The 24,107-nt window shown below is 42.5% G+C and overlaps 1 protein-coding gene, 2 long non-coding RNA genes and 1 other non-coding gene across 6 annotated transcripts; 1 reads left to right on the forward strand and 3 right to left on the reverse strand.

The window, feature by feature from the left end:
* Window positions 1-4,921: 4,921 nt before the first annotated feature.
* Window positions 4,922-6,745, reverse strand: LOC137795839 (uncharacterized). 2 transcript variants are annotated; one of them, XR_011078553.1, is made up of 3 exons: window positions 6,588-6,745; window positions 5,884-6,059; window positions 4,922-5,137 (listed from the first exon to the last, which is right to left on the reverse strand). It is a non-coding gene; the product is annotated as an uncharacterized lncRNA (long non-coding RNA). The 2 variants fall into 2 exon arrangements; XR_011078554.1 differs by lacking the exon at window positions 6,588-6,745 and adding an exon at window positions 6,380-6,410.
* Window positions 5,774-5,846, reverse strand: trnaf-gaa (transfer RNA phenylalanine (anticodon GAA)). Its single transcript has one exon. It is a non-coding gene; the product is annotated as a tRNA-Phe (tRNA).
* Window positions 5,959-10,215, forward strand: LOC137795838 (uncharacterized). 2 transcript variants are annotated; one of them, XR_011078551.1, is made up of 3 exons: window positions 5,959-6,072; window positions 8,973-9,056; window positions 10,053-10,215. It is a non-coding gene; the product is annotated as an uncharacterized lncRNA (long non-coding RNA). The 2 variants fall into 2 exon arrangements; XR_011078552.1 differs by lacking the exon at window positions 5,959-6,072 and adding an exon at window positions 6,529-6,687.
* Window positions 10,216-11,010: 795 nt separating this feature from the next.
* Window positions 11,011-24,039, reverse strand: LOC137795837 (G-protein coupled receptor 22-like). Its single transcript, XM_068593338.1, has 2 exons — window positions 23,843-24,039; window positions 11,011-14,311 (listed from the first exon to the last, which is right to left on the reverse strand). The coding sequence occupies exon 2, from the start codon at window positions 14,157-14,159 to the stop codon at window positions 12,606-12,608; it is 1,554 nt and encodes a 517-aa protein (XP_068449439.1). The 5' UTR covers window positions 14,160-14,311; window positions 23,843-24,039; the 3' UTR covers window positions 11,011-12,605.
* Between the last annotated feature and the right edge of the window lie 68 nt (window positions 24,040-24,107).

Raw genomic sequence — 24,107 nt, forward strand, 5'->3', positions numbered from 1 at the left:
TCTATAGATATAAATACAACCCTATGGGTGAATAGAAGCATAATGTCAGTGTACAAAAACATGCTGTGGGAGATTGTGCAACAGAAAATGAGAAGTGCTTATGCATGATGCTATGTGCTTATATGTGTTCAGTGTGTCATTAACCATTGATGACACAAAATATCATCAGGCCAGCTGAGCCAGTCAGAGCCTTTTGACAGCGGGGGAATCTTCACCAACACGTGTTATGTAAGTGCTCAAGAAGAGTGATATGTCCATGAGGGGAGATGACGCACGATTTACCCTTAAAAACCAGACTGAGCGATTGTTAATCATTGCTTGTTTTATGAGCTTGTTTTATGAAAGAAAAGCCCCAAAACTGTTAAATTTGGTTCATTGAAGTCAACCTTTGCAAAGAGAATGTTCACATATTGTGTTATGATTTGTGTTAGAGTTGGACCTTACAGCTACGTGATTTCAAAGAAATAATCATCCTGAAAGTGTTTTTTTTCTCGGTGGACCTGAAACCTTTTTTTTCTTCTTTTTTTTCTGTGTGTCGCCTGCATTTACTCTTAACCAGTAACATATAGACTGATATTTACACATATATGATAATTGAACAAAATCTCACACGTGTAGCCTTTTCTTATAACCAAAATTATTCAAATAGCCCTATAGTGGTTGCAGAGATACACCCTTTTTTTTGGAGGAGGGAGGTGAGGGAGGGGTTTGCAATTTTCGAGGAAGAGGCCTAAAAACAGTCGGGTTTTTAGACTAGTGAGTGAAAAAAAGCTGGTTCACTGGCGGAGCTGGACTTTATTACAACAGCTGTGTGCCAAACCAACTTCTGGAAAAATCCTCAACACAGGTCATGTCATAAACAGGTTCAGCAGAGATACATGCTACGACAACATAATGTACTCGTGTGACATAACACGTCTTTCCTCAGAAACCAATGTTTCTGAGGAAAGACATGTTATGTCACACGACATGTGTTATGTCTTATGTCAAACCAGAGAGAGAGAGAGAGAGAGAGAGAGAGAGAGAGAGAGAGAGAGAGAGAGAGAGAGAGAGAGAGAGAGAGAGAGAGAGAGAGAGAGAGAGACTTTCTCTGTCTGAAAATGTCTGCAGTGATTATTTATCAGCTTAGATGTTCTCCTATACAATTGCTCTTGTCTTTTAAAATGACTCATTTGGAGAAAAAAAAACACAGACCCATGTGAGAAGAAAAAAATGCACACATGCTCAGACACAATGACAATGATGGACACACTTTCCCCAGAGAGGGCCTGAACCAGCATGCAAACACAGCAGCGCTGTCACTGAAAAGGGGGACGCATTAGGTAACCAGCCTCACCTCTGTCATTAACCCCCTGCGACTTCTCAAAAGTCATCAGAAATGAAACGTAGATGCATAAGAGCGCGACGGGGTAGTGGATGATCCGGGATGCGTGTGAGTCCACAGACTGGTGCACCTGGTCGTGTCAATCTCCAGCTGATGATGTCAGCAATCTTCATCTGGTTTGGACATGCAGAGCAGGAGGTCAGTAAAGAGCTCATATCATGTGTGTGTGATCCTCGAGGAAGAGAAGATCTTCTAAATCTTGAAAAAAGCAAGTGGTTATTTAGTATACTTCAATAACACTTCAACAACACTGTACTTAAATAACCAAAAGACATGTTTATTATTCATTATTTTCTTACTTAAAATGCTTATTTTCAAACGTATTTACCATCAAAGAGTCACGAGGCCACAGATATATTTGAAATCTAGATTTTTTTATATTTTACACAAGTACTCAAAGTTTATCCTCGTTGTTTAGATGAAGACAACAGCAATTTCATATTGCTTTGATTTCATTTCATGACGTAGATCAGCACCCAGGCATTTTGCAAAGGCCAGTAGTGTTCAGAGAAAAGGACAACGGCCTCTACGCAGATTACGCCGAGAAACAAGCCTCCCCGCTGTCCTTGGAGCTCGTTCTTGGAACAGCGAGTGGGATACTTAGTCACTTTCTACTCTGTCAGTCTGAGAAAACAACGCCGCCCTTTGTCTGGAAAGACAAAAGCGATGTCATACTGTTCCCTGAGACAACCTCCTCTTGTCACATGTGGACTGTGTGCATCGTGGTGGGTGATGTCACAAGACCAACAACAAGACCATCTTCCCATTATTGCTTCTCATCTGCAGATCTCTTTGATTCAGGAACACACTTATTCAAGACATGCAAACAAAATGACACAGTGTCATGTTGCTACAACGTTCAATGGTAAATATGTGATCACTTTACAAGGTAGTTTGTAAATCACCTTTGTTTGATTTTCATTGTCTTTAATATCTTGCCAATATAGTGTGTCTGCATATTATTGTGTTAAAAACAAACAAATACTCTACGGCTGTCTTAAGTGGTAAATGGGATGCAGTGCATTGTGTAATGTGACAGTTCTACTTTCTGACTTGAGGAAACATTTTGCACATTTTCAGAATCATTCATTGTTGTATTTTGGCCTTCAGTCATGAGATGGAGGGAAAAAATGACCCAAACGTTGATAATCGAATAAATAATATTTAATTCCAACAAAAAACTACGAAAGGATTCCAAAAAACAGAAAACTACAAATCATGACAGTACGACTACAACCACCAACCCCAGCTCACTTTCTACAATACGGGCCCTTTCAACACACCCAGACACAAAGGAGAGTGACTGTCAGAACAGAGCCATTTCTTCTGTCACAAGGCTGCGATGGGTTGGGTGGCTGAACTCGCTCGAAATGTTTGTCAACTTGGTGGTGATGACAGCGGCTTGAGGCGTCCAACGGCAGCGGATTCCTGGTGACCTTTCATACTTCGTGAGCCCACAAGAATGTGCATTGTGTTTGCTGGGCCACGGGAGGCCGGGGCGTGATCAACATCGCTTGGACTGTTCCCTGGCGCAAGAGACAGGTGTTTTCAGCAAAAAGAAAGCTCAAATAAACTCAGGGTTTACCACATGCCCAGGACCAAACAGCAGACAGCGATACGTAGACGCGGCTCGTGAATCATTCAGCGACTAGAGAGCCAGATAGCTCCCTCAGGAGTTGTCAGAGATCAGTTGACAAAGGAGAAGGGGGACAGCGCCAGTTATACCTCAGGGCTTCCGCGTTGCAGAGGATTCACTTCGATCCTCTCACATCGTCACCTTGGTGAAGAAAGCCCGTCAGTGTCTCTACCGTCTCAGACGCCTGGGCTGCAGAGAGCGTCCCGACTGCTTTGGGAAGAGGGATCGCCTGGCCCTGCAGAGAGAGTGGTGCTGCAACAGGGGATGAGGTGGAGGGGGGGTTTGCTGTGTGGACGTTATGCAAGCCTTCAAGCAATGCCAGACCGACCGTGGTGTCTGTAGGAGCTGCTTGGAAGTGGAACTATAGACTGAATATAGTTTGGATTAATTCAAGCAAAAACACATCCTCCCCCGCAAACCACGCATCCGTCCATCCGGCTGCCTGGACTGTTCTCCACCTGCGGATTTCATTCAGAATGTAATTGAATTGGTTTCAGAGGAGAGACTTGCATCTTAAGGCATTTTTTTCAGTCTGTCTCCAAGAGCGCTGGGAACAAATCCGCAGGAAAGCACACTACTGTTGTGAAAACACTCCTTGCAAGGCACAGTCAAAAGGGAGAGAGAGAGATAAAAAAAAGGCAAACCATTAGTAGTAATCTCTGTCTGCTAATGTGCTCTCAGAGGTGCATTGAAGTAAGCCCAGCTTCACCCCCTCAAACACACAAACACAATTACAGTGTGTTTCAAACGCAGGCATACATAACTGCAATAAAAGAAAACTTATTTTAAGGGAAATTATGTGTATGTTGCAGTGGCAGGGTTTTGTTGCATAGCGGTATCCTATAGATCAATCAAGTATTAGCTGCATCTTGTTGTGGTCCCTTTAAAAGCCCTCATTTGGAAAGCAACCCAGTTACAGGAACACGCTGTACGACACGCACACACAATCGTTTCTTCACAACCCTGCAGCTCAGTGGGACATTTTACACCTTTTCTGTTCCCACTCCTGCCAATCTTCCGCATTGTTAGTTCTCTGAATCACTTTCGGTCTGTTCATTATCAATGCGCTGCTGATTAGCACATCGCCATAGAGAGCGGGTTGGTCTTTCATTCAGGTTTCAATGGGAATGACGCAAATCCCTGACCTGCTTGCTGCCCCGTGGCCTGGACCTGCTCTCATGGACCGAGGCCCTCTTGCCTCTTCACGTCTCAGCTGGCACTCGGACAGGTGAGAACAGCTGAGAGATGGTGGACCACAGGAGGCCGAGGCTCTCTTGGCATGATATCATGTCTGATGTGATTGTTTGTTTGTTTGTTTGTTTTGTTACATAAGTGCTTATTTGGCAGAAAGTGTTTAAACTGCAGAAACATATTGAGCCAAATGATATCCATCGCTGTTTGTCTCTGTTACCTCCTCAGTGATGCTTGTTAGCTTATATTACATTAGGCGACTTCTTTATCCAGCACTTACACTTTCTGATGTATCTACATGTGCATAATGCAAATAAATATACACGGTCATCTCATTAACATACTTGTATTTATACTACCATCAAATCATCTGTTTCAGATCCTTAAGAGAGTTGAGTTGTAACTCTTCACTTGTTCCTCTGGTCAAATGTGCACATCACCTAGAACAACAAACATACGAGCACAGGAACAAAACTAAATTGTTTTGTCGAAAAGAAAAGTGAAATTCTTATTCCCGAAGCCTTCTCAAACCTGACTTAAAGTTGTGCTATTGAAATTCAATGGCTACCTGTGAACTGCACTCTAACACTATAAATACAAAGTATCAAAATACATTCATGCATTCACTAATTTTCCCATTAGAGTGTTTAATATAATAATAATAATAATAATAATAATAATAATAATAATAATAATAATAATAATAACAATAATAATAATACATTTTATTTGTATAGCGCTTTAAAAGGTACTCAAGGCACTTTACATGGTAAAGACAAACAATAGAGGCAGCAATAGAAGAACTATAGAATAATCTAATTGCAGTGGTTGCAGTGTTCACAGTCTTCTTCAATGGGCTGAAACCTGCATGAGTCCTGCCATCTGCTGGCTGGTAAATTAACTACTTCTGTGTGCTATCCAAAAATCTGAAAAATACAAAATATTAAAGTAATAACAACCTAGATTCACAAAAATAATAAACAATGTTCTGCTTTGGCTTTATAGTCAAGGATGCTAGAGGATGAAAAACTGCCTTAAATATCATGAAATACCTCAATAAATGTATACAGGAATAAATAAATGCTAAAATAAATGTATAAAGACCTAAATAAATAAGAAAAATAATAAATACATGCTAAAATAAATGTATAAAGACCTAAATAAAGAAGAACAATAATAAATAAATGCTAAAATAAATGTATAAAGACCTACATAAATATGAAAAATAATAAATAAATGCTAAAATAAATGTATAAAGACCTAAAAAAAATAATAAGAAAAAATAGTAAATAAATTAGATTAGGTTAGAACCGTACAGAAATACAGGAACGAAGGCGAACAAAATGTATGTATGACCCGCTTAGGAATAAACTTTAATTAGTTAACTTCAGCGTTTATTTACGTGTTATTCTTTTTGTTTATTTTAGCATTTATTTATGCGCTTAAATATACATTAAGTTACTTTTAAAGTTCATCTTGTGTCGTCCTCCCTGCGTACTAACATTCAATCTTGAATTCATACAGTCTCAGATTCAAACACATTTATTTTCAAAACTAATCCTTGCCGAAACCCGGGATCGAACCAGGGACATTTAGATCTTCAGTCTAACGCTCTCCCAACTGAGCTATTTCGGCGGATACTCGGACAAGGTCTCGTGTTCGTGTAATTTACCTGTCACCCCACCAGAGGCCAGTCGAGTCCAGAACATTGTGTGTCGCTCCTCAGGTAGTGTCGCGTAACATGCTGCAGTGATTGGTACGTCCTCGGTAAAGTTAACGGAGCTACCAACTCTCTCGGTTTCGCCGTGTGACACACGCTTCCCCCCCCAAATGGAGCAGGAATGAGCCCTGAAACCCAGAAGTGAGTTTGCATTTAGGATTCTGGTCCTCTTCTCTTCAAAGTCAATGTTTTTTTTTTAATGTTATTTTTTGTAAGATGCAATAAGGACTGAGGTTCACACCCGTTTTTAACGTTTTGATTGACTATATAAAATAGATTTGTAAATAACTCACTCGTGATTTTTTTTTCTTTCAAGATTTCCGACAAATATTCCACACGCTGGAAGAGTTATTGTGTCAATACATCATGACTTTTGAGTGGAAATAAACACACAGATGCATACATATTTTTGGATTGACGATATAAAACATATTGGTAAATAACTCACTCGTGATCCCGCATCAATTAATGAATGTATCATTCATTTTTGAAAAATGCAAACCTGAAAGCTCCAACGCGGTCGTTCTGGTCGGATCTTCCAGGTTAAATGTCGCCTCGATACAGTCATATTTGGCTTGTTCGGTGGCGGTGCGGCTTAACGCCCTCGCCTGTCACACCAGAGGTCACGAGTTCAACGCGGGCTCGTGGCGGCCTACCTTGTCGAGGTAGTTCTCAGGTTGAGGTCCTCAGGAATCTCCCGGGTTCATCCTCGAAGCGGGTTGCACTCAGGTGTGTGGAGAAGTCTCCCCGAGCAAGGTGGGTTTCTAAGTCGAGAAGACTAGCTTTCCTCCCACAAGTTGGTCAATCAACTGGGTGATTGATCAATTGGCTAAGTTGGCACCTAGACCGTGTATACATATGTACAGCTAATCACTGTATACTACTAGTATACCAGGGGGTAATAAGGCAACTTACAAAAAGCAACTTTCTTTTTTTTTTTAAAGAATTTTTAAATTTACATTTCCCCCCCTCCCATTTTTTTTCAAATGTGGAAATACATTTGAAATTTGAAATTTTTTTTTCTATTTTTTTTCTCTCTCTATATATATAGAGAAAAAATAACGAAAAAAATAAAGAAAAAAAATAAAGAAAAAAAATTTAAATTCTTTAAAAAAAAGCTGCTATATATAGCAACTTTTATATTATTATATGTATTCATATATATATTTTATATATATTATATATATATTTTAGGCATTATATATATATATATACATATATATATATATATATATATATATATATATATATATATATATATATATATATATATATATATATATATATATATAAAATGCCTCTGTGTATTGATAACCATATGTATTTAAGAAGCTAGTTCTTCGCTCATTCGACGAGATGTGCAGTTAGTAAAGCGGACAAGTGAGTCATGTTTTTTTAAACATGGGGTCCTCACCTTTCAGAATCTGTACACAAACTGAATGTTCTCCAAATTATATTTTATTATTAAGTAGTTTAACAAATAATGCAGTCGTGATAAATGAGCAAGTCGTGCTCATGGGACAATTGATACATAGTCGGCAGCAATAAGATTGGTGTTGCTGAAAACTCAGACATATCAACTCTCACGGTTTCGCCGTGTGACACACGATTTTGCATGTTTGCTCTCACGCCACACAACCAATTTCTCACGGCAAAAGAAATTCTGTATTTGGGCTGAGGCGCCTTTGTTGCTTTTCAAACTCCCCGACGATAGATGGCGCTAAGGAGCGCATCTGTAAACCTATTTGTTGCATAGACATCCGTTTTTACCCCAAGGTTTTTTGAAAAGTTGGCAGCTCTGAGTTAAGGATTTCATAAAACACACATTAATGTACATCATACAAATTCACACATACCTAGTTTGATTGTCTTCTCTTCACGTTGTGTTTTTAAATGTTACTGAGCTCGCTGCTACAGTGCCCTGCACACAGTCAGACGCAATGATGTTCAAGTTAACTTGACCTAAGTGCCGTACACATTTGTATAAAGAAGTGGAAATGAAGGCGACCTTTAAAAGTTATGACCCAAAACATCTATTGTGAACACCACATTTAGTAAAGCGATACCCCAACAAGATTGACGTCGAGCTGTCCTTTTAAAAGTTAGAATCTTCATATCATGAAGTTCAAATCTCAGCTTGTTGACAGCATCTGAGAGAGCTCAGCTGCTGCCACACATTTTACCAGATGGTGAAGGGAGCATGGAGTCCACGATGGAAGAGGTCAGTCTTGATCCAAGAGCCATTACAGATGCAGCATATGTGGCAGATGTTGAACTGAGGGCAGATTGGCCCTCATAATATTTGTAGAAATGTTCACTAACCACAAAATGGTCCAGCGGCCTGAACTAATGTAATGGGAGCAGTGGTACAGTTTATGATAATTCACTCCAACAATGTCTGGTTGTTTAATGTCTGGTTGTTTGTAGCACTGCAACAGCCTCTGGCCAGTGGCCCCTCAGCTAATGTATCATCACGTGAGCTTCGAACGCACAGTGCTGGACACCAGCGGCATGCTGTTTGCCTCACATTGGGGTTTTCCTGCTCCCTCCCAGTACTACATGTCCCCGTGGACGGATTAAAAAGCCATGGGCCCTGGGCCTGTGACGTGTCATACCCTCCTCCCACCCGCCCCCTATACCCGTCAAGATTTTTTTTTTGTTTTATGTTATTTTTGACACTTGTTAACTTGCCTGTCAACGCTTTCTCAAACACTCATTTCACTGCTCACAGTAATTCCTGACCAATTAAAGAATTTGCAAAGTAATAATTTGTCAAGAAAATAATTTGCCTCAAAGCATTTTTTTGAATTGAATGATTCAAGTTACTTGAGTAATCCTTTGAGCCATAGTGTTGGAGTCGGAATAAAAACCTGTTTTGTCAGGACTAATATTGATATTGATATTGTTGTTTAAAAATGCAAAAGTACTCAAGTAATCAATGAAATACACAATGTTTATATTTAAAAAATGTGGAATAGTTGTGCTTGGACAGAGCTCTAATGCGAATGTTTTGGACTTGCTTTTTGGATTTCTCCCTACAGAGTTGAAGGGCTCCTATTGAATGGAGTACTCAGCCCCTCTAAAGTCCTACAGATGAACTGAGGGGATGAACACTCATTTGAAAGGTATCAGGATGGTTTCTTTCTTGTGACATCTTCAAAGGGAATGTTTAGGCTATTCTTCAATTTTTCAGTAGAACGTTTGGGGCCCTATTGATGACATGAATGACTTAATCCATCCCTGCATGTCCCCTTCTACTATACACAAGGAAGCTATGCAAAGAATGCAAACATAGTCCATAGTATTGTATGTTCATTCAAATGTGTTTATTACAAATGTTATTCAACAACTGATTCACAATTCATTGATTTTATCCCATTGTAGTGCTATGCATTTATTTAAAATAAGGCATCTTCCTTGTCTTTTCTATTTTTTAGATCCTACATCGTCACCTGAACAACCATGAATTCCTTATAGTTCCTTGTCTTATTTTTGACAGATTTTCTTGTTCTCAGGTCTTGACAGACTTCCCGGTTAAAGAATTGGGAGGAAGTTTGGAGTTTTGCTTAACATTTTGTGAAACTATTTGTTTTCCTCCAGAGAACATCTCACATGACCTCGACCAGTAGACCTGTGTAGACTAGTAGACCTGTGTAGACCAGTAGACCTGTGTAGACCAGTAGACCTGTGCTTCTCTCGTAATGTTTGTCATTCGACCACAAGACATTAGCCTGTGATATATATATAATTTACATTTCAGTAAATATATATATATATATAATTTACATTTCAGAGTACAGCTTGAACATAGAAAAAGAACAGAAGAGTATTAAGTATTAAGTATTAATTTGAGCAACCTTTCATAATGAACAATTTCAGTCCAAAGCCCTCTCGGCTGAGCAAACATCAACTTGCACAGGTGTAATTTTAGACAATAACCGCAGAGGTTCATCTTGACTTCTACTATGCATCATTGAAATAATGTACAAACGGTTAATTGTACTTTTTTAATCGTCTAGGACAAATCTAATGTAATTCAACCAAAGTAATATCAAAAGTAGCAGCAGTGGCCGGATGGTTCTTGCTAGATTTAAGTGCTGCCGAATTACTTTGCCCTGCAGGCTTCATCCCACATGGATGACCTTCTTTTTCCCATGCTGCAGAGGTCTGCATCACCTTCCTCCCACGCAAGACAAAGCCCACGCAAAGTTTTCAAACGGCGTGCTGGTAGCTTTCCAGCTGAACGCGTACAGTAAAGCTGATCCTGAGGAGCCGGACGTGAACAGTGGCAGGTACCGGAGGTGCCCGTGCCTACTGAGGGCACCCGTTCTGAACGCGGATGCACCCACTTGAAACCTTAAAGGATGGCATCTCATCAGAAAGTATGCAACCGGTTCAACAGTGGAGTTAGATTTCACCATGCCAACAGTAACAAGACAATGCTAAAATTAACACATTACAAATTGCACCACCTACTCACTTTATTATTGGCTGCTTTCTGATTGTTATAACTCCACAAACAGTGTATCATACGCAAACATGCCGTCCTTGCTCAACACAGACCACAGAGAATGGTGAGGAACATTGAACACAAGTATATCTTTATTTTACTGCAACAATGTGTGTCCAAGAGTACATGGCGTTCTTTGGCTCAGCAGTATATCGCCATGTGTGTCCCTTCAGGGAACAAGGGAATAATCGTGTGAGCTATATGGACAGTGGTGTACATGCTGTTCCCCTCACAGCAGGTTTTAAGGAGGAAAAGATGGCTACGCCCGAGGCTAAAGCTTTTCAGACAGAAATATATTGTATAATTGTTTGTATAATATTTCAGTGGCCTACCTCACAAACTCAAGCCGGCAGCGTACATGAATTCAAACAGATATGAGCACAGAACAAATACAATAAGTTTAGACCTTAGTATTTTATATTTATTGACATAATACAACATTGCATGGTGATACATTCACTTAAGAACACCAACATGAAGAAAACCTATAAAGATAGCATATTTTTGGTGTACAATACAATTTTTTTCACGTTTACATTCAAGAATGCATTGCGTGTGTGAGAGAGAGAGAGAGAGAGAGAGAGAGAGAGAGAGAGAGAGAGAGAGAGAGAGAGAGAGAGAGAGAGAGAGAGAGAGAGAGAGAGAAGTCATGTGGCCTCAGTGTGAGTGCAGAGCAGTGAACACACAAGCAGGTAGAATAAAGTCAACAGGAAACACAAGTCCTATTAAGAATCCCACAGTCTGTCGGTGCTCGGCTGTGGACTCGACCTACGGGACCACATGTTGGGACCAGCCAGCTGCAGCCGAAACACTCCTCTAAATCTACAATCACACACAGACGTAGTGACTTGTGTTGTAGATTTAACATTAAATACATTTGAATCTGATCAGTATTTACAGCATGTACATGCATGTTATTTCAGAAGAGAGATGCATGCTTTCAGCATGCCAAAACCCCAAAATAGTGACCATTAAACATAATGCAATCCAGAACAATAGGCCGACAATGAACAATATTTGTCATTAAGGCTGTTGATTGAACTCTATGGTTATTTTTGAGATTGGCGATTTTAGTGATGAGATGGATGATATTACATCACCCGTCATTCCAGCTGGCTAATTCAGCACAACCAGCAGACTTGACCCATAAGTGCGTCATTGTTTAATATAATAAAATAGATTCATGTTTTACTATAAAGGACTAGCAAGACTTTTGGGAAAGAGGCTTATTGACTTTCCTGTTGAGTAAGATGAAAGGTATGATAGCACTCTGATGTGTAACAGTGGAATCAATCTTCTCATTTAATTCTTTGCAAGAAAGCCAATAAGCCTATTTCCCAAAATGTCTAACTATGACCTCAATCAATGTCTCCCTACCTCCTCCAAGCAGTATATGCAAAACATCAATAAGACATTACACCATTTGATACAAATTTTAGAGCAAAAGAGTTTCATTTATACAAAAGAACTTTGCAAGATTTCTTGTAAACACTGAAACATTGACCATTTAGTAACTACTTTAAGCAAAACTGCATTTCATTTAACCCTGGCACATTCACATCTTATCCTCATTATTACTGTCTTGTTTGTACATATCCAACACGTTTCCTTTGAGTTCAGAGTAGACATCATACCATTAGAGCGGAACTAAGACAGAGACAATATCAAATACATTCAAAGAGTTTCGAGTATTCATTTGTTCAAAGTGTAACAAATCTGTATTTTTAAAGCTGCCTTGGAGCATTCGAGTGGGTGGCAGACCAGATCATCTGCTGGCTAAACACATTCTTTGGAGCAGTTAGGTAAGCACCACTATGAGAACGCTCTATCATCCACATCCATATGTAAACAGACTTCACTAGTTGAGTGTAAATTATGTACATTGTGTGTGTGTGTGTGTGTGTGTGTGTGTGAGTTCGTTGTATGATATTCTTCATCCGCAGAGGCTGTGTGTCGACACAGCAACCTGCTCTTCCTGCTGCCTGAGGTCATTGTTTGCCATTTGGGCTTGGTGGTTACATTAAAACATCTCCCAGACGTGGCAATGTGTTTTTCACATTTCCGAACACTGGCTTCACGCAACAGTGAGTTTCATAATAGAACACACCTGTGACTCTATTTTTAATTACTACAAATAACCAGCCTGGCCCCAAGGGTGTCAGTCTCACAGGACCTCTGCCAGGCAGCGGTCAGTACCTTCGCTTGCTTCCAGACGCACCTTCCGGCTGGTTTTTCTGTTCTCCACCCAGGAGTTGTGTATGACGGTGCCCCCTGGTGAAGGGTCTACCTGGAGCAGGGACACCACCCTCTTCTTGACCTTAGTACGGAGGGCACGCCGCAGCTTCTGTCGGGTGAAGGCGTAGAGCAGAGGGTGAGAGACGGTAGTGCCGTACGACAGGGCTAAGAACCAGAGACGTAGGCTGACCAGGGCGTCACTGGGGCCGATACCCAAGATTAGCATATTGGTCACAGAGAGGGGAGCCCAACAGCCCAGGAACGTGGTGATGATGATCAGCGACATCCTGAACACCCGCCGCTGTCGCTCTCGCCGATCCCTGTGTCGCCGCACTGCCCTCCTCAGGGCAATGATGGCGGACACGGAGGCCTGGACACCCAAGGTGGTGGGCATGGCGGTTGCAGCGCCTGTGTCAGAGGTGACAAGTGGGGCGGAGGACAGGGCAGGGGGGGACGTGGCCGTGGGGGTCGGGCAGGGCGAAGGAATGAGGGGAGGGTGGCAGAGCTGTTTGGTACCATCAGTGGTGCACCGTTCCCCTCCTCCCTGCCCACCGTCATTTGTTCGGAGCCCCGCCTTCTTTCTATTCTGTCTCTTGTGGGGCCCCTCCAGCCCCTTGCCGGAAGGGCTCCTGAACCGCTGGCCCTTCTTCATGTGGGAGCCAATGCGTATGTTTAAAGCCCTCAGTATTTTGGAGTAGGTGAAGAGCATGACTGCCACGGTGGTGAAGAAGATGGGTACCTGCAGGATAAGATGGTAGTACATAGCCAGACCTGTGTGTAAGCCCTGCCCACCGACACACAGCAGTGTCTGGTTACGCCACGCTGGTAGCACTGCGGCACTGATATCGTGTGAGGACAAGGACATAGGTGTCCCCTGCCCTCTCTCCTCTGCTCCTCCTCCACTGGACCACTGCACCTCCAAGAATGGGATAAAAAACACAGCTACCGAGGTGATCCAAACGGCCGCCAGGAGCAGCGTCGCTCTATGTGTGGTCAGCAGGCGGTTGGCCGGCCGCACTGAGATGTCATAGCGGTCCAGGCTGATGACCAGGATGTTTATGGCCGTGGCTATGCTGGCAAAGGTGACGCCGGCCTCATGGAAGCAGCAGAGCAAGGCCATGTTGGGTCCCGGAGGCAGCAGCACAACCACCAGAGTGAGCGGCAGACACAGCACACACACCGCCACATCCAGCACATGCAGATTCACAGTCACCATGTTACTCACAGAGTCCACTAAGTTGGATTGAGAGCAGTAGAGCACCAGCACTGTCAGGTTGCTGCTAAAACCCAACACCAGCTCCAGCATGAGGAAGGAGGTGAGCGATACCTGAAAGCCCAGCGAGTACGGCGTGTACCAGGCCACCGGGCCGCTAAGAAAGCCCCCCCCTCCTTGCTCCTGAAGGAGTCCGATCCGCTCCAGGCCGGCCACCGTCCCAACCCAGTCAGTGCTGGCGGGGCCTGAGGTGTAGCTGTCAGTCGCCATGATGACTTCTCAGTCCTCATATATTGTATTTGTCACACCGTTGATGAGCTCCCATGATGCAGCAGACTGAACCTCCATGATGCAGCGTTGAATAACAGCTTGGTGACAGCGCCGGGGAGACAGGAACACAATCCAGACGGATGAGGAATGAACTGGGGAGGAGAAAATCAAAACACATGTTCTCTCTCGTATAATGTCAGACATCTCAACATTACCTTGGAAAGAAAAGTCATAACAGAGATCAGAACCCACGTTGTCTCCATCCATCCTAACCCTATACCTACAATCAATTGTTATAAATACGCATGCAACATCCGCAGCACCTGCAGATTGAACAGGTGCATTATGCATCAGACTAGCCTTCAGACCGTCTCTTTTCAGCATCTCTGATTACCGTTGGGGCTCAGCCGGCCTGAGACCAGCTCACACGCTGTCAGAACCTCAGGCCGCTACAGGAGGCCAGCACTGATGTGTACTGGCGCTCTTGGGATTTGGCATTTGAAAACAAGATACGTAATCACACCAATCAATTGCCCTTTTCAGTGGTTCAGTAAAAACAACACAGTCAGCAGTTTACTCAAAATTGGTTATGATCTTCCAGCTGTAGCAGACCACATCATTTAGTTCAACGCCTCGACTGCCAAAAGAGGATATTCATTACACTTGTTCACATTCGCTTTGGCTCAAGTCTTGAATGACAATTTATTTTTCAAACCCCTGAAATTTTAATTTGTTGTTCACAAAATATATTAATTTGTACACATGCAAGCAAATTGCACAACAATTTAAAGAATTGTTTATATAAATATAACTTAACTACTTGCACATGGCTTGCTGATAAGAATTAATAAGACTGAACTGAATTCAGACACACACACACACACACACACACACACACACACACACACACACACACACACACACACACACACAAACCAAACTCTCGTCAAGAATAAATACACTGTGCCCATTTCCCAAAATATTTTTCCAAAATAATTTTTTAGTGATTGGTGGGGACACTTAAAACAAAAGTTATACAAGTTGCAGGTGTATTCCCATAATTTCCATCTCGTAGAACACACAGTTAATTACCAGGTCACTGATTGCACCCGAGGGAAATCACTTGAACAAATCCAATCCCAGCTATTTCTTCCCCCCCTTAAATCATCAGAGGTGAAATCACAAACACAATGTTGAAAAGCACAGGAAACAAACAACGCGACAGATGAACTGCTGGAACGAGACATTCGGTTGAGCGATGGACTCATTTTCTCTCGAGGTTCGGTTTCCAAGGCAACTACATTACAAGAGCGTAGACTAATGAGGGCACAGGTGCGATCGTATTGAAGTGGGTGACACCGAGCTCTTTGGTGACGCCATGCCAGTGACAGAGAGGCGGTGGAGTCGTGGAGTTAAAACATCAACTAGGAAACATAGAGAGCATGCTGCATGCCCACGGAGAAGATCAGGGAGACAAAAACAAATTCATTGGCGCTCGGTTCGCTCGTCTGTTGACTTTCATGTGTTCCTGTTCTCCCTGGGCATCGTAAACAGCAGAGAGGGGGAGGAAATGCAAGTCCCCGAAGATCAACTGCAAAATCGTATCAGGAAATTGCATTACAGTTTGTTCAAGCTAGTGAGGGAGCAGTGGGCTTAAACTTGTGAGAGAGATCTCACCGGGGATGGAAAGTGGTGGGGAAAGTAAAGTGAGAAACAGCCAGTGAAAAATGGAAAGTGTGCGTGAGCGCAGGCCTGCGTCCACTCCGCTTGAACCACGTTCCCGCTGGTCTGTTCATGAGCAGACTGCCTGATTTCCCCCAGAGGCTGGAATTGGGAGAAAGAGAGGGGATTTGGAAAGTAGTGGATTCTGGTTTAAAAGAGGGCATGAGTCACCTGGAAGTAGGACATCTGAGCCGCCTGCTCTATAGCCGAGACAGTTACAGAAAATGTGAGTGGAGGAAGAAGAAAGGAAGGGCGAACCAGGAGCACTGGTAAACAAGATGTCCCAGGGTGCTGGTTTCCTGGTTGCATGCACTACCCAACAGGCTGCCTCTGTCCCAAAAGACTGCAGTCATGATTGCCTTAGTGAAAAGCGTGACGACGGCCCGGGTTAGATGCTTAGCACCAGAAGAGTGGAAAAGCAATCTGGTCGTTGAATGGCACAGCAGCTGATGGGGGCCGGAGCTCTATCTGACACACCGGCTGTCCTGTAATAAAGCTATTGTTGGTTATTTGTAAGCTCTTTTTTTAAAAGAAAAAAAGAAACATACACTTTTATTAATCCCCTTGCGGAAATTCTTCTCTGCATTTGACCCATCCTTGATTGGGGGGGCAGTGGGCTGCCCTGTGGGGCGCACGGAGAGCAACGAGGGGTTAAGTGTCGTGCTCAGAGACACTTCGACGTGTGAGCTGTGGGGGGACTGGGGATTAAAGCCGGCTACCTTGTGGTAACGGGACGACCGCTCATTCCCCTGAGCTACAGCCGCCGCCAAGGCGGGAGTATAGGTGTGATTTTTTAGACAGTATTTTTTTTTAAGGGTTTTCTACTTCCGTTTAACTGTGAATTAAAAGGTTGATAAAGTGTGAAAAATCAATCAACACACCCTGCTTCAACCCAGCGGGCCTCGTGTCTGACCCTGCAGAGCGCCGTGCTGTTTCACACTGCTCTTCATACACAAGCTGGTTATTAGGACTTTGAAAAACCCTGAATCCAAGTCATCTCTGGGTTGGTTCGGTTTTGTAAAGCATGTTTTTGTATTACAAATCCAAATAAAACCTCCTCAGAAAGCATAATCTGGCTTTGCAGAGGGCGATAAATGCATCCTGACATACTGAGAACCAGGAAGAGATCACATCAAGCTTTTTGCTTTTAATCTGCGGCGGCCTTGTCTCAGCACATCGTCCGTTTACCCTCCGACAATTCAATGAAGTCCAATGTGAAAGCAAGATACATTTAAATTAAAAACTGAATGTGAGGTGATGATATTGGCAACAAAGAAGTCGTGTGATTTTGTGTTTCGTGCGAAAAAAAAAACATTTCATTGTTTGACAATAAACTATTGTTAAAGGTCATAGCTGACTGCAGTTGATGTCCCTGATATTTTCCCAGCAAAATGCAGAAATGTGCAATATGTGAACATACATTTAATTCCGCAAAGCATTAGACATCACATCTGGGTCCTAATCCCTTCTCCTGTGTTTCTGATTGTGTGTCTGTGTTTGATCTCGTTTCAGTTTTATATGTAAAGAGTTATAATGTTTAATATGCTATTTGGTATGTGACCTGTTACGGATGGGATGCTTGTTTTGCCATAATCAAGTTGAAGTAATTCAGAAGCAAAATAGTAAACATTGCCAATTTCCATCTAGTGTATGAATCTGCATCCCCACGAACAGTCAGACGTGAATTTAAGAATTTAAAGCCGGTCGCTCGGGATTGGAGAACGTAAGTCAAGGAAATGTGAAACAATACAAGCTCAGGAAAAGTGAGACAAAAATGTAAATTACAATGCGTTATGATACCAGAGAATGATCATAAAATGATAGGTAATTTTTCATTTTTTAAAGTAAAAAAGCCTCAGCACGGGGTTAATTTACAAGCTGGTTCACCACGTCGAGGCGAACACTTTCTACATCTCAGTGACGCCAACCACGTTTTCTCCTTCTGTGTAGGAAGCCAGAAACTGCGCGACAAGAGACTGTGTAACATGTATAATTTAACAGCCCGTCACATCGGCAATCCCCAGGAGCAGCGGCAGCATAAAGATTAAACGGGAGTGAAGATAATCTTGCTATTCCTGTGAGACACGCTGATGTAACAGGTTGTCAAACGGATGTATTGTAAAAAAGACAGGAACGCAGACGAGGGGCACATTGGTAGGAATGTAGTAGTAGTGATGCATTTCTATGGGAATGCAATGTGTTATTATATTTAAATTTTCATCAACCACACTAAAGGATTATCATGATTTAATCAAATACAGCGAGAGTGTGACATTTTACTATTTTACTCTCAGTGGCAACCAAAGCAGAACCAGACATCACTTTTTTATTTTTGCACATTTGTGAATTGTTGTTGTTGTACAAGTCACGTGGAATCTGATCTATTCAATTCAGCTGTGATTTCTTGCAGTGGCACCTGAACACCCATATCGGAATTGATCAGGATCCCACGACTACTGCCTCCCTCTCTGTGTCCACGCACACCAACGTACAGAAGAAGATCTATTGCTTTACAAAAAGCCATCATTTAAAATGTGGTCCTCTTTATCGTCTGCTCACAAATTCACCGGCCTCTATGCGCATCCACTTGCTGATGTAAACATGAACGCTTAACTTAGTGGCCTCCATATTTACTTCCGTACGACAGTGTGTTGCAGGGTTACGTCTTTCTTATTGTTCTTTTATGCGTGTGGGTCAATGGACCCATCCCTAAGTCCCGCCCCTCAAATGCAGACCGGCAATCCCAGCATAGCGTCAGCCAGCTCATTACTCGTTGTATATGTTTCTAAAACATTACGTACATAAAAACCTTCACGCTAGCTTTAAAAGTAGACCGAATGTTAAAACATGCTGCTTTTGCTTTTCAGTCATTGTAACGAGGACCTTCTTTACAGGAACACCGTTGCTTCTTAATTTCATTGTCTCCGGTCTCGATCACCAGGTGACGTGGCGGTTCACTTATCTTTAGCTGTTATCTTGATCGTTTTTCATTGTTCAATCAATTTGACATCCTGGATATATATTTTAATGTTTCCAAAAATGTAATAATGTGTGGTAAGTGACTGTGTGGGCTTCATGGTAGCTCTGAGACCTTTACGGAGTAGCAGTGGGGGAGGCGAGGCTTAGCAAAGGCTCAATTTGTGACCATGTTCATAATCGCCATGTTTAGAAAAAAAATCTAAATGATTAGTGATTAGTTTTTAGCAAAAATTCAGAATTGAACACTAAGCCTGGCGGTGTGAAAAACATTTTAGTGAACGTAGCCTTAGTTGTTTTATGTTAGCATGTTCGTTGTTCATGTTAGCATGCTAGTATTTGCTTGTGTCACGTCATTAAACTATCTACAAATTTATCAGTAAAGCATATCCACATATTTCTTATTGCGTAACACATGGGAGTTCATGTGACCTCTATAAATATCACTGATTTATAACGGTCAGAAGAAAATCAGTTTAACCTCATTAAAATGCAAACTTATGCAGCAAGGTGCTTGAAAATCTAATCACACTGTCAACTAACGAGGGAAGCTGTAAGGACAGTATATGACATTTCTGTCATGTACAGATTCATGCACTGTACGACACTTCGGTGGTAGGACAGACAAAAAAAGGGAATATTTAGGGTATATATTCTATTGTATATATAATGACCCTATTACATCACATGCACTACAATAGAAGACTTGCCATCACAATGTGTAGTAGAAAGATTTTGTCTACTTCAGGTACTTGAAATTAAGATGACCGCCACATTGCAAAACGTTGATTTCAACCAGACATTACTCCGGAAAAAGCAGACACAAGAATAGAGAGAGCAGCGTTCAAGTTTGAGAGTCTTCAGTGTGAAGGGGTGAGTAATGACAAAACAGAGAGGCTGGAGTTAACAGAAGGAGCATATACGTGAAGCATATACTAAACACCCACCAGCATGCGTGTGCGCGCACATAAGTGTAAAAAGACTCCCTATTGAGACGTCAAGCTGTTATTTGAGCACTCTCTTCAGTCACCACGTCATGGTGGAGACAAAAGGTCAAGGCAGAGCCAAACACTGGCAGACCCCTGCTCATCCTCAGCACAGTCGGCCTGGGAGAGCAACACACATCTATAATTACTCTATTTGTGCGCGCACACGCACACACGCACACACACACACACAAAGTTGTACAACAGGACACCTGCTGAGTCTAAGTGGTCTTGTAGCGGGAGATGAATACAGAGAGGACAAAAGTCTCATCTGGAGCAACACTGGAGGTTTTTTTTTTACAGTGTCGTGAATCTTAGGGATTATTTTCTCTGCCAGCAGATGAAATGTTAAACAAATACGAATTGAATACAGATTTCCCCAGTGAATCGGACTTAGCTGGGCGTCTGCCTTTAATGCGCCAGCTCTTTGAGGCACGACTCCGACCTTCAAATGCAAGGACAAATACCACAGTGACATTATGTTCCCCGTTTTCAAGATTAGTATCACCATGTAAAGTGTCATTAACATCCTCAATGCAAATATATTGTTCTACACTGCCAATGTGTCCATTTAATGCACGGTTGTGGACACATAACGGCAATCGGGCTTCGCCATCCACAGTTGATGATGTGATGTGGTTTAAAAGCGCCGGTAAAAACTATTAAGTGGTCCTTGAGTTGAAATGACTTTGTCCAATGTAATTAACTTTGATGCTTATCTGTGAGGACGGACGTGTGAAAATAGTTGTTGTAGCACAGTGTGTGGTGTCGGATTGCTTTTTAGTGAAGACTGTGAGTGTGTTTGTCTGGCATCAGACATAAAATAGCTTCCTAAAAAAGGTTAGATCCACTTATCTTTGGGTGAAAACTAAAGATTTTAACCATCAGGTTGTAATACACTGCTCAAAAGCATTAAGCATCAATTTCACCTGTTTTGGTGCAAATGAAAGCGACAGCACGTAGATATGAGAGGCAACATGAAGATTGTCCCCAAAAAGGGAATGGTTTTGCAAGTGGTGTCCACAGACCATTTATATTTCCTTCGTTATTCTGGCTGATTTTGCTCTAGTTTTGCATGTTGCTAGTGCCCTTGTCAGTACTGGTAGCATCAGGCGGTACCCGCAGTCCATTCAGGTTGCACAGGTAGTCCAGCTCATGGCACATCGAGTTGTTGTGAGAAGGTTTGCCGTGTCAGTCTCAAGAGCGTAGAGGAAATAGCAGGAGACGGGGCCATTAGCCAAGAAGAGCTGGACAGGGCCACAGAAGGGGATAAGGATCGGCTCCTCAGTGTGAGGGGGAACAGGAGTAGCACTGCCAGGGCCCGACAACGTGACCTCCTGCCGGGCCTCATGTGGCCAGAGTGTGGAGCCCTTTCCTGAAGACGGCACTGAGGCACCGCTTTTTACGTTTTTTTTATTGCACAGTAACTGTAGTATCGGTATAGTTTAGATTTTCTCCACGAAAAGGGAGGAGAATTCAAGTTTCAGTTTGACTAAAAATATTAAAAACTTTGCTTAATGAAAAAATAAGTTGCCAATTTCAGTCAATTCAACACGACATGTCTCACGATCAACACAAACAAACACATGCATACTACGTCAGGACACTTGACTCTTGACCTTCATTGATATGTTGGCATGGGCCCGAGCAGAGCAGGGGTCAGGGGTCGGCTTCACTCTGATTGGTTTATTGACCCTCTGTCAAGGGTTTCCACTGTCCTTAATTGCGGCTGTTGTTAAAGCTGAATCTATAATTTCCAATGCAACAATCCAATAATTATTTTAGTCCACGCCATGAATATATTTTGGTTCATTTCATAATGCAGCAGGACGGCATGAAATATGAAGAAATACAGAGAGAGCTTTCAGGGAAAATACGATAGAGAGCAAAATAAAGCAAATGCTCAGCTTCTTCAGCAGGAGACTCATCTTTAATGTATTTACCTCTTCAAGTGACCACTGAGGAGAAATCTGAGCGCTAACTTGATCGCTCAGCGAGGTCACTGATTGATATTTCACTCAAAATACACTACAAATTCATTATTCAGACGTATTCTCTGACGGACTGGCAATTCAGGTCTGAGCAAAGCATCCAGGCTCTCACTGAGGACCTTTGTGTTGTCCTGTTACCTGAATTATTTATTGCTGAGCTGAAATATGGACCTCAAATAGCAAACTGTTTTAAAAACCTAAGCCTGGAGGAAAAAAGCCGAGAGATAAGAAAAGTGGGAAGAAAGAAGAAATAGAAGGAAAAAAAAGGGTGTTGCATCTGACAGATGCTGAAAATCGAGAAGGTTACTTAACTGCAGAAGGAGTCAATTAGAAGACAATTGAATAATGTGTGTGAGACGGAGAGGGGACGGCAATGTATTGACGCAGGCAGACACACTCCCTGTCTTCACTTGTCCAGCAGGATTTGGTTTCCGTCCTTCATGTTCATAATCAAAGCCGTCCACAGCTGGATGGCATGGTGGAGACACAGCTCAGACCCAAACGCTTTCAACAAGACTGCTCTTTGCTTTCTTCCACCTCCACACGATTGCAACCGACCCCTTTCTGTTACTCCCCATCTCGCCTGCTGGGTCTTACTGCATTTAGTTTAGTTTCAAAGAGTGCTGTTGCTTGTGATGAACAGCTGGGAGAGAAAACTGCAGGAGACAACACGTGGATTGTTATTGGATTTGAGTCTGTGAGGACAGAATGCGGTTCTAAAACGCTGAGCAGCATATTGTCCCATCGGTCAAAACTAACACTGTTCACTTCACTGGCCTATCTCACCCCAAAGTATCTCAATTCATCATTTTGACTGATACATTTTAGAAAATAGTGACAAATGCCAGTCACGATTTCTCAGAACTCAAAGAGATGACTATAAAGTGCTCGTTTTTGCAAACCAACAATCTACAGCCAAAAAACAATCAGTTGATGAACTTGAACCAGAGAAATTGTTGATCGACAGGTTGATTAAACTTGAAAAAGACATTTTGGACGAAAGAAATTAAGACCGACCTGTAGAAGCAAAATCCCTTGAGTGTGTGTCTTAAAATGTTTCAGATTAAGGTATAACACTCTAAGTGCATAATTGTGGTAACTATGATCAATGGCAAGGACTACATCCCACTCATCACGCAATACAGTGTATCCTCATTAGGCTTTAATTATACATTATTTAATGTAAATTGTATTTTGATGATTCATCCTAAGGATGGACAGATGAACTGAATCCAGGCGGGAAGTGAGAATAGATTACGAGAGCTTCAAGGCATTTTAAAAAGAACGTTTGGCCCCGAGGACGCTGGCGCGCACAACAAAACACAAACGCAAAACATCGCAAAACGCGCACGCCATACCAAACACACAACCACGCTTTGATGTGCCGTGTGCATGGTGAGATGTTTCCAATGGATTGCATTGAGGAGGACTCCCCCGGGAGCGTGGGAGAAATACAGCCTCAGTGACCGTAACTGTGTCAAGCACCTTCTCCCACGTGCAGCTCGTGGGTTCTGATACAACCCGATTCCTCTGCTAAATCGATATTTCGTGGGGCGCTTTTGTGCCAAACAGCGCACGGAGCGGTGTGCACGGGAAGAGCGCAAGCTCATCTAGCATCAAGTAAACACACATAGTTTGAAATCATAGATGCACTACCATCGTGTTTCCAGTTTGGAAGGATTTTGTATCTACGCGAACGGTTTTACGTTAAAATACGCTGCATAAAAGTTAGCTCTACAATAGAAGAAGAAAAAAAGTTGTTTTTTAAAAGGACGTTTTAATGTGTGTAATTTAAGCGCACGTGCATATGATATATAAATTATTCAAAGGACTGAAGTGATTGATGGACTGGATAAGTCGGCGATGCCTGCCTGCCAACTGTTTACCAAGCGGCTGCGCAATGTTACACCGACATGTGTTATAGCGGACAAACGGCTGCACGAACAACATATACATATATATACCGAAGAGTAAATTAAAAAGGATTTTCGCAAAACTGCGCTCTTACCTCTTCGAGTCGGAGCCGTGCGCTCAGCGATTCACGTCCGCAGCATCTGTGTGCTGACGGGAAGCGTCCCGTGTGTCCTGTGGAGCCGATAGTCGACTCGCTCTGCCGAGCAGCCGAGCACATGCTCAGCAGCAACAGCTCCACCAGAGGCCACTGACAACAAGCCCGCTCAGCGGGACGGAAGGACGGACAGCCACGCGCGGGAAGGACTCCTGCTGGATCCACGGAGGACGCTGGCGCCAGGACTTTAACTGAGTGAGTGAGG

The sequence above is a fragment of the Clinocottus analis genome, unplaced genomic scaffold (genome assembly GCF_023055335.1).
Source record: "Clinocottus analis isolate CAN_PGR_092001 unplaced genomic scaffold, fCliAna1.0.p SCAF_3, whole genome shotgun sequence".
NCBI classification, from domain to species: Eukaryota; Metazoa; Chordata; class Actinopteri; order Perciformes; family Cottidae; genus Clinocottus; species Clinocottus analis.

What these genes read in the sequence shown, in the direction of transcription:
- LOC137795837 (XM_068593338.1), bottom strand. Translation starts at nt 14,159, where the DNA reads ATGGCGACTGACAGCTACACCTCAGGCCCCGCCAGCACTGACTGGGTT.